Consider the following 10903-nt stretch of genomic DNA (forward strand, 5'->3'; position numbering starts at 1 on the left):
ATACGCATTTGATATTTCTATTTTTATCAATTTGATTTGTATTTTTTGGGGGGCGCTCTGCTCCACATTTGGCTGCGATATTTGCGTGTCAGTGCGGCCAAACTGTCGCCGCCTATCAAAAATCGCCTCAAAAAATCGCCTGAAAAAATCGCCTCAAAAAATTCAATAGGTGCTCGGCGAATGGCGCACGCGCCGCGACTGCCAAGTGCGGCAAGGCAACAACAAATATATCGATTCCACTTGGCATCACGTTTTGCAGCGTGAACAATTTCCATATGCAGCGCGTGTCTAATACAGATATTGGACGGCAGATATCTTGCGCTCGCATCGGGCCCAAGGACCATGTAACACCCGTCGCAGCAAAAAAAAAAAAATAATAATAATAATAAAAATTTAAAACGTATTTTGAAATGGAAAACGCAGCGCTCCCATGCGAATCATCGATTGGGTAAACGCATAAATTGATCAGAGGTGATTGACAGTTGTGGGCGAGCAGGAAACGCCGCCCGATGACAACTTGTTGTGGCGGGCGGAACGGTTAAATTACGCAAAGGTTTTTGCTTCTTCTTTTGCAGCGGTCAGTTCAAAGCAGCAGCAGCAGATTTATAATTCTTGGGAATCAAGGGTTTGTTGGGGATATATTAGTATGTTCCCAGTTATCCCGATTTTGTCTGTGGCTAACGTATGCAAAGCATGGCCTTCAATCATTTTTGCCGGAGCCTCTTTATCAAGATCTTTGTCTGCTGCATTCCGAAAAGCACCCTTTAGAGCAGACAGCAGGGCATATGCGTGCACTGAAGATATGAGAAGAGAATGCCATATGGCTAATTGGAAGGGATTCGCTATATCGTCAGGGCAAAAAAAGAAGTAAAATCTTAACCCCAAGAAGGTAGAAGTTTTGTTTTTCTTATTTTCTTGTTGGCTTTCCGGCAGGAATTTGACCTAACTTAACCTAATCTGACCCAACCTAACCTAACCTAACATTTTCAAACCTAACCTAACATTCTGCGACCTAACCTAACTTTTCCCAAATTGTTGAATCGCTTAGACTCTATACTTACACATTCACAAACTTATGTATGTAGAACAAGTATCATTATAGATCTAGCTGATAGAAAAATATGATTGAATTGATTGCCTTACAATTGTTACTTAAATACCGAAACGGATTCTTAATGTCCAAAGAATTGGTTACAGTTTATGGGCTATTTGTTGCTGTTTGGCAAATCGGCACAAACTGGTTATTCACGTAACTGGCATTAGCTCAGTCGGCTTTGTGCTTATCATAAACGATTTGTGTATCATATTCAATTTGTGTTCAATCATGTCAACTTTATGTATGGGCCAGTCATATCCATAATGTTATCTCTAAGCAGCACTTGATCAACTTTTATTTTTGGTTAAGGGGGGAGTTGTCATTGAGCCGCTGCTATAGAAATCAAATGTTCATGTTAAATTGACAGTCGGTGTTGGCAATCAGCTGTTTGTTGCAATGCGGCGCGCACATGCCCCACATTTCGCAGAAATGTTGAAAGAAAAACTTAAACTCACCTAACAGGAAGTATTTGCATTCGCAATTTGGGATTCGCGCACTGAAAATGAAAGTTATAATCCGCATAGCCATAGCAGTGGCAGCCACAGCCTACGGGGCACATATTATTATTGTTTTATGTAGCTTGCAGCTCCCGGTGTGGTACGCATTGGTTTCACTGGAATATTTATCAACACACAAATAACCATTATGCAATTACCCAAGACAAACGGGGCAATTTGCGGCAGCCCGGCCTGGCAACCATCCACATGCAACAAGCTGATTGCTGCAATGCAGCTGGGCCCTGTTTGAGGGGGTCGCCCTGCAGTCTATGGCCAAAACACACTGGCCTACATATACATGGCCACACAGACAGCAGCCCAATCAACGTTTAACAGCGTTCGGTTTATAGCAGTCCAATCAAAGATTAACAGCATAGTTAACAGGAAGTCGTAACAGCAGCAGTAACAGAAGGCTTGAGGGGGTCGCCTTGTGGTCTAAGGCAAAAACCAACTAACCTACATACACAGAGACACACTTACACAGATTAGTCCAATCAGCACTGTACAGCTTAGTTGATAGCAGTCCCATCAATGCTTTACAGTTCAGTTAACAGCAGCCGTAACAGAATGCAACAGCTGCTGTTATGTCAATTTGTCGACCCATAAATTGATCATCAAATGCCCATTAAATCGACTGCGTGTGATGCATTTGATGATTAGTTTTAAAAGGGTTCGAAACTTGTTAAGTAATTGCCCAAAAATGGTAATAAAATGAAAAATACAAAAATGCGTTTTATTGCAAATTTTTGGTGTTGTTTATGTTAATCACACGAGCCGTACGTGATCGTGATGCCCCTCTCTGCTTGACAGCGACAATTGTGACCCATTTACAGCGTTTAATTGACACGGACAGCAACAGCAACAATTGCCGCAGCAACAGCAGCAACAACAACAGCAACAGCTGCTGTTATGGCCACATAACAGTCAAGGTCGTCTGCAAAGATGTCTTGGGCTTGATATGCTAGGGATAAGCTTGACAATTTTTGTGGCTGCTGTTGTTGTTGTTGTCGCTGCTGCTGCTGCTGCTGTTGCTGCCCTGACGTTCACTTTTGTGGCCAGCCGAAGAAGGCAGTTAAGCGATACATTCAATCGCAATATGCTTTATGTGCCAGTTGATCATTCACATGGAATAATTTCAGAAGAGGTTGCAAACAATGCGATTATGACATTAATATAATGTCATTAATATAACAACAAGCAAGAATGCTGCCATCGGGTACAACCAACTGCCTAATCTCCCTGCACGGTTAAATATAGTGACAATTTTAATGGAAATATATATACATTTGATTCAATATGAATATATTTATTTATGGTTCGATCTGATCTGAGCTCTTTCGTAGACTTTATTTCAAATGTGAGCAGTCTAACTATTAGGCAGTGATAAATATATCCCTTTGTTGAGGATAAACGGGGTATATCTGGGTCTGTTAAATTGCCTGAACGATTTCGGAGACAATAAGGATATGCTCGTTCTCGTTATTTTCTCCCTTTACCATTTCCATCAAATCGATATTTATCGATAGCCACTTATTCCAAACATGAGCATCTTTTAAACAGACACGCCCCACTCGAGCATTCCAGATACTTTATGAGCGAGCTTAATAATTTGTATTGTGTGACACAAAGTGAACAGAGACAAATAACAAATTTTGCATTAAAACTTGCCGAGTCAAAGTTCGATTGTCTATGTCAGGAGGAGACAATAACAGCAACAACAACAAAGTCCACTTTTTTAATGTGACTTCATTTTACAGCAGCAACTGATGCGTGGTTTGCTGCAGACAACACGCAGCTGCCCCAAGTGTTGTTGTTGTTGTTGTTATTGTAACTATATACTGTCTTAGCAATGGGTTAAGCAACAACAGCAACAAGAGCAACAGCAGGCAGACCTCTTGGTTAACCAACTCGTAAAACACTTAACAGTGCGCTGTTGTTGTAGCTACTGTTATTGTTGCTGCTGTTATTGTGGCTGCTGCTGTTGTTGTTGCTGCTGCGCGCATGCGTCACGTATGCTTTTTACATTGGTCGTCGCTGCTGTCGCTGCTGTTGCTGCCGCCGTCTGCTGTTGGCGCCTGCAATTGGGTATAAAACGGATGCGCCATTGGCCATTGGTTATCAGTCATTGGCAGACATTGGCAGTGCAGCGGGCATTATCAGCAGCAAAAGTCGAGTTTAAACGCGTTCGCAAGCTAAAGAAAACCTAAATATGACCGCTCTAAGAGTAATCGTAAGTGTGCCCAGCCAAACCAAATAATATCAACAAGGACTCACGTGCAGTGTGCAAAAACAAGACAAAAACAAAATAACGTTACATAATCGTGAAAAAAATGGTACACGCTTACCAAATCTTATATAACACGACTTACATAAACATAAACCAAAGCCTTGCCTGACAACTGTCGACATTAAGTGCTCAGGCTTAACAGGCCAAATTGATCTTAACTTAAACAAATATCGCACTTCATGCGATTTCCTCGTTCGACATCCAAGTTTAACAGGCGCCAACATTTTTGTATTCAAACACATATTCCATAGTTAGTTTGTAATTTTCTTATTAATAGAAAGTATTTTGGTTAAATTGATTTGAACGGCTTTAAAGTTGCTCAAATGTTTTGTAATTTGGGCCCGTCGCAGTTGCCCTTGGAGTTGGCCAAAAAGCTGCCATTGGGCTATTTGCTCTAGTTCAGTTATTGATTTGGCCTTAATTGCAATTGCCAAAATTGTTGGCCATTTCAAATAAAGGTTATAGGCAATATAAAACAAACTTGCACAACTTTGTCGTAGTCATGTTTTATACTAATACACCTTGATACACTTTTGAATGTTAGGTACCCTGTTAATACCCTGTACTCCGTTTTGAGGCAGTATCATGCACATGTGTGCGCGTTTGCCTCAAAGAAGTTTTCAAAGAATTATACCCAACCATTTCGTAGCCTTTTTTAGCCAATTTTCTTAGGCTATTAAAACTAGATTTTTCTATCTATTAGTTCTTGCATTATAAATGTTATAAGAGTAATAAATATTACTTAGAGATATTTTGGGTATTTAAAAGTGTTCTACACATTGGACTTTATTTTCTTATTAAAATTGTAGTTTTATTCAGACTACTTTTAAATATTTCTAAATTATAAATTATCGATAAGTATCGATTTTGAGATACAATTTCCCATTATTAACCCTATATCATTAATATTATTTGAAATATATCATATATATTATGGTCATGGTCTTTTAATTGTGACTCAACTAAGCTTTTACAAAATAATTGAATAAATATAAACAATTCGAGAAATCGAAAAAATATAAACAAATAAATATTGATTAGAATCTTATGAACTGTGCGAAATGCAAAGTTTTAATATTAAATCAAATTAATTCACTTTAATTTAGATGCAAGTATTGATTGAAAAACTAGCAACTAGATTTCCTATTAAAAATCAGTATCTAGGTGTTAAAAGATTGTTTCATTTTTTGTTTTTGTTCAATTCTTTTCACAGGTCTTTGTTGCACTTTTCGCTGTGGCTTACTGCGCGCCCAGTCCCGGCTTCTTTGGCAAACAGTAAGTGAACCATAAACCATACACAAAAAACCGTAAATAGTATATTTAATCCGACATATAAAACGTTTCCCGTGTTGTGCAACTAACATTGATTTTTTATGATTGGTTTTTGTATGGCTTTTTAAACGCCGACATTTAAGCGTTATGAATTATGGATTCAATTACGCTCGAAATGAAGCAATCAATATATGTATATAGAGCTAGTAAAAAACTTGGGGCCCTAGAGCCGTTGAATGGGTTTCAGCTTGTTCGTGAATGAGCTGAATTGTTGCTGTACATCGTGCGATGTACAGACTCGCGATTGGCAGCCAGTGAACCCCGGTGACAACGTTTAGGAATTTCACAGGCGACGCTTGGCATTTAATTCATTATAATGCACACATAATTGCGCCGCTTAATTAACAATTCCGAGCATTGGTCTTGTGCGGCTCTCGGCGCTGGGGGGATCTCCTGTGCCAAGTGGCAATGCGACGGGGTTCAAGCAACTGCCAAGACGACTGTTAAACAAGTCGAGCTGACTGAGTGCCAGTTATTTAGCTGATTAGCTAATAACATTGAATGCCAATTATTGTGTGTGGCTACCCCTTACCACCCTCTTACCCCCTTTTCCACCTGGGTGCAGCCAATCTCCTACAGCCATATCATTAGCCCAGACATATATCACTTTCATTTGCTTTCCAATTGTTGCCTGTGTCTTGAACTTCTTGTTAAACGCCGCGCTCTCCCTCTCCCCCCATTTCCCAGTGAACACCACACAATTCATGTGCCCTATAAGGTGCACACGGTGCATCATCATCATGTCCAGAAGATCGCCGTGCCGGTGGTAAAACATGTGCCCGTCTACAAGGAGGTGCATGTGCCCGTCTACAAGGAGGTGCCCGTCCATCATGTCCATCATGAGGAGATTGTGCCGGTGCATGTGCACGAGGATCATCACGATTATCATCATGACTTCCACAAGGGCTGGAACTCGCTCTCCCATGGCTGGTAAAGCACCCAACACACAAACGCACACACGCACACACACACACACACCCACCCAACACAACTTGTTTGCTTTGTAAATATCTGTACAATGTCTTAAGTTTAAAGAAAAAGAAATGTCTGTAAATAAAAGTGAGATTTTTTGATTATAAACTTTTTTGGGATTTATTATAATTTTTGACTGGGCAGCGTTTTTTTTTTTATGATATAAGTGTACCTGGTTTTAATTTGCAGTTGCACTTGACCTTGGCCACCGCTGGCCGCTTGATGTGGCCGCCGTTTTGCAAGAACGACTTTCACAAAAGCGGCTCGGGGTCAACCAGCAACAGCAGCGGGCAGCGGGCAGCTGGCAGCAGCGGGCAGTTGATCACCTGTGAGGTCCGCTCCTTGTCCGAAGCGCGGAACTGGAACTTGACTGCGTTGTAAGCTGATAGCTTCACTCTGGGCGTGGCACATTCTCGACGCTTGACAAGGTTTTGGGTCAACCTATAAATTAATAACCTTTCCAAATATAAATATTTTTTAAATGCTAGCGGAATTCGAGATTTTCTCAGACTGTTTAAACAATTTTGTTATATTTTTGTAAATGGAATCTTAATCGTAGATTTTTATGATCGGTTCGGGGTTCAGGTTAAATGTTAATCAAATAAGTAACACGATTCTTAAATTCTATCGGAATTCAGATGTATTTAAACAGCTTTCAAAATGTTGTTACACTTTTGTAACTGATTCCAATTGAATCGGTTAGTTGTCTCGAGCTTCAGTTTGATTAAATATATATAAAGATACTTGCAAGTTTTCAAATATATTTATTAAAAATTTCTACCGGAATTCGGGATTATATAAACAGCCTCCAGTCTATCTGCTTCGCAGTTTGATACTGGCTTAGTGCATTAAAAGGTAACCCACTGGGCGTGCCACATGACAACTTTGGATTCAACTTTTCAAACGAGTATTTACTTGATTTAATGATTCAAACTAGAAACTTTGACTCTTTGCCACACGTGTCAACTAAGCCATAAATCAAGTTCGAATTCAGCTTATTATGTAGTGAATAGACAAAGAATCGAAACCGGAGATAATAAACAAATGCAGCGAATTATAGAAAAACTCAAGGAACTCTGCAGGAATTCTTGGCATAGAAGTTGTTTTTAGAGTAATATACAAAAATGCTTAACTAAATGAATGTAAATTATGATGATAAAAGAACAAATAAAAATCCCTTCTCAAGTCTTTGAAGTTAAATTAAATCTTTCATCCAATCTTCCATGAAAATCTTCCATTATTAACAAAGATCTTTCATCAAATTAGTTTTTAGAACATTATAGAAAATAGCTAACTAAATACTTTTAAGTATGATGAAATCTAAAACACATTCAAATGTTTTTAATAATATACTAACATATTCTCTGAAGTATGATAGAAGTTAGAATCTAATAAAAGTATATATCTGCAAATCCAGTCAACCTTTATTTTGACTAAAATAAAATACTAAATCAAAATTCTTCCATCAATATCTTCTATCAAAATTTTCCATACTAATTTATTCTTTAAAGTATAAGTTAGACCCTAATAAGAGTACTTAAAGTACAAATAAAAGTACTTCTATCTTCCCCATTCAAATATAAGTCCTACCAACTACCATTGATAAGAGCCTGGAATAAATTCTGTGCTAGTATGCTACACGTTAAAACCCTTTATATATATACTATATATATATAGCATTTAAAATCCAACTAAAGTTTATATGACCAACATGCTTTTTTTATTGACGCCAACAACAGAATTTCAATAGTTGAGAACTAGGTAGCGTTAGAAGGAAGCTAAAAAAAAGGAAAAAATGCGTGTGATGAGCGTGTGGACAGATCGCGTAGAGTGTGGACAGTGTGGGCAGGCGCTGTGTGTATGTGTGTGTGTGTGGCTGCTTAGTTGCAGAAGGGGAAGTTGGGGCACTGATGCGGCGAGACACCGGCGGGATACAGACGCTCCGTCCAGCCGGGCAATGGTGGTGCGGCGACGGGTGCAGCCGCATGTCCGGCATTCACATCGCAATAGGGATAGTTGGGGCAGGTCTGTGGATTGATGCCAGCCGGATATTTATCACCGCCTGCGGCAGGGGCTGGTGCCGCGTTCCAGCTGGGCTGTGGCTGCCACTGCGGCTGTGGTTGCTGCCACTGCGGCTGCGGCTGCTGCCAGTGCTGTTGCGGCTGTGGCTGCCACTGGGGCTGCGGTTGCTGCCACTGGGGCTGCGGCTGCTGCCACTGCGATTGTGGATTGTGCAGGCGCGCATTATCACAGATGGGAAAACCGGGGCAGTCCTGTGGATTCACACCGGCGGGATATTGGGCAGCTGGCGGATGCTGTGGCTTGGCCAGAGCCAGCGCCAGGCAGGAGGCGAGCAGCTGCAGGAGCACAAAGTTTCAGAAGCTGAGCTAAACTTGATGGCGCGCCCGCTACTCACCAGCTTGAAGAACATGTTGATTATTTTAATCCTTGCGGGTGTGTGTGTCTGTGTGTGTGTAAGTGATTTTGCCAATTGGACTATAAAGTCGTGTTTGAACTTAAACTTCCAATTGGGTTCCTGGTCAGCGCTGCACTGTGGGACAAACACGGCCGTCAGCTTGGCTTATATAGCCGAACAACAGTCTCTCTCGCATTGACCGGCTAGAACCGAGTCTCAGACTCCGACACCGTTGGCTCGGTTTCACTTTCATTGGCTGGCTGGCAGATTTGGTGCGGCAATGGCAACTGCATTTGCTGCTGTTGTTGTTGTTGTTGTTGTTGTTGACTGATCTCGCGCATATTTTGCTTGATTGGCCCAACAGATTATTATTAGAGTCTTTGTTGTGCGCGCGAGCGCACAAATAAATCGAACGGCCACAACAGACACATATGCATGCCCCTACTTACATACCCACATATACGATATCTACATATATATATATATATATATATATATATATGTGTGTGTGTGTGCATTTATATCAAGTTACAGGCCGTCATTAGCAATAGCAATGAACTAAGCCCCGCTCGCATTCTAGCCAAAAATAAAGAGATATATATGTTTGTTTGTCTTTTGGCTTTCGGCCCACTTGGCGCGTTGGCGTTTTCCATTTTGGCCAAGTGCCTTTTTTGTTATTTGTTGTTGTTGTTGCAGCCTCTCAACCCTTGCCACATATTGGCGCTGTCATGGAATCTGTTCGTGAATCACTTTATTTGTGCCGCAGGTTTCCTTGTCGTGCCGCCAGCAACACCTTTGCCATCGACAGCGCCAACGCGCCTTGCTCTTGGCTCCACACACTCACACACACACACACATACTCGCCCGGAAGGGGCCAAGTCACATGGTAACTGGTTTCGGTGCAGCGAACTTGCACTAGTTTCCAGGCACTGCATGGACCAGAGCCCGATCTAAGCTCTGATTCTGGGCGAGGGATGGGCGATAGGCAATTAAAATTTGGCTTTCCATTTTTCAAATATTTCACTTAGCTTAAATACCATATGATAAGAACATTAAAAGGCTTTTAAACTTAAGTCCAAAATGAGATGGTTCAGAAAGGTGAGGTTCTTAATTTGATTATATTATATATATATATAATAGATATTGGACATAGATTATGCACACTTGGGCTACTTCAATTCCACGCCTCTTTAGCAGACGCCTGGCAAGCACTTCTCTAGTATCTAAATCCAAGCTGGACTAGTTATAGTATATATGCAAAGTTAACTATTGCCAGCCCTAGTTCTAGCAGGTTTCTGTCCAGCTTATGCAAATGTTGTTGCATAGTGTCACCAGAAAAACACGCTGCTTGTCGAAGCTGTGCCGCACACGCATGCGCTTGACCAATGCCAGAGAGAACAAGGCGCACGCACCGACTTCCTGGCCAGAGGCCTACGTCACAGATCAGATTCGGGTAATTCAATTACTAGGCGCTGTCACACAAATTATGAGCTAATAAGGCGGCGGGGCAGCAAGCCAGACACACACACACACACACATTTGCAACAGATTGTTAAACGTGGACGAGTGACGGTCAGTGTAGCCAATTCAGCTATTTTCCAGCCAAATTTTGGTGTTTATAGCTATTTTTGGCAAGCCTGTGTATGGCTAATATGTGCTAAGCAAGCTAGCTCAGCTATTTTTAGCCATTTTTTTGTACATATATCGATTTCAGCTAGATTTTTGAAACGGCAGTTGACAACACTGGCGACGGCGGCCAATTGTTGGCAACGTTGTAACAGATTTAGTTTAATTCTTATAATTTGTGTTTGCAACTGCCGCCGCCGGCAGCCATTGGCCAGGAATGTGCGCGGGCGCGGCTGCTCCACTTGTAGGTGGCTGGCTGAGGCTGAGTGTGGTGCTGGTGGTGCCGCTGGAGCTGAAGCCGAAGCTGGCGGCTAATGCGAATGCGTTACGTAGCGCGGGCGCGCTGTAAGCTGATCTCGTTAGCCTTGATCAATGGCCCGGAAAAATAAAAGCCAGCGAAATTGAAATTGTTGACCGCTCGCATAATGCATGGAGTGTGTGTGTGTGTATGTGTGTGTGTGTTGGTTCTCGCGCTTGTTGTTGTGCCTGATATCTGAAATGTCGTGTTTGCCTTTTTTGTCACATTGGCGCGCATTTGAAATTATTACGGCCATTAGCTGTCGCCTTCTTTTTTTTTCGTCTAGTTTTTAATTATCAATTTCCTTCTGCGCTGACGGATAGCACTTAACGGGGCGTACGCTTTAGGTGTGCCATGGAAAAGAAAGCATATTTGCATA

At 41.4% G+C, this 10903-nt stretch overlaps 2 protein-coding genes across 2 annotated transcripts; one reads left to right on the top strand and one right to left on the bottom strand.

Annotated features, from left to right (window-relative positions):
• The first annotated feature begins 3737 nt into the window (after positions 1-3737).
• LOC115761078 (histidine-rich glycoprotein) lies at positions 3738-6262 on the top strand. Its single transcript, XM_030702696.1, has 3 exons — positions 3738-3823; positions 5094-5155; positions 5900-6262. The coding sequence occupies exons 1-3, from the start codon at positions 3803-3805 to the stop codon at positions 6144-6146; spliced, it is 330 nt and encodes a 109-aa protein (XP_030558556.1). The 5' UTR covers positions 3738-3802; the 3' UTR covers positions 6147-6262.
• Positions 6263-7976: 1714 nt separating this feature from the next.
• Positions 7977-8615, bottom strand: LOC115761054 (cuticle protein 1). Its single transcript, XM_030702670.1, has 2 exons — positions 8601-8615; positions 7977-8541 (listed from the first exon to the last, which is right to left on the bottom strand). The coding sequence occupies exons 1-2, from the start codon at positions 8613-8615 to the stop codon at positions 8065-8067; spliced, it is 492 nt and encodes a 163-aa protein (XP_030558530.1). The 3' UTR covers positions 7977-8064.
• Positions 8616-10903: the final 2288 nt, after the last annotated feature.

Source organism: Drosophila novamexicana, unplaced genomic scaffold (assembly GCF_003285875.2).
Source record: "Drosophila novamexicana strain 15010-1031.04,08,12 unplaced genomic scaffold, DnovRS2.1 tig00000462-arrow-pilon, whole genome shotgun sequence".
In the NCBI taxonomy this organism is placed as follows: domain Eukaryota; kingdom Metazoa; phylum Arthropoda; class Insecta; order Diptera; family Drosophilidae; genus Drosophila; species Drosophila novamexicana.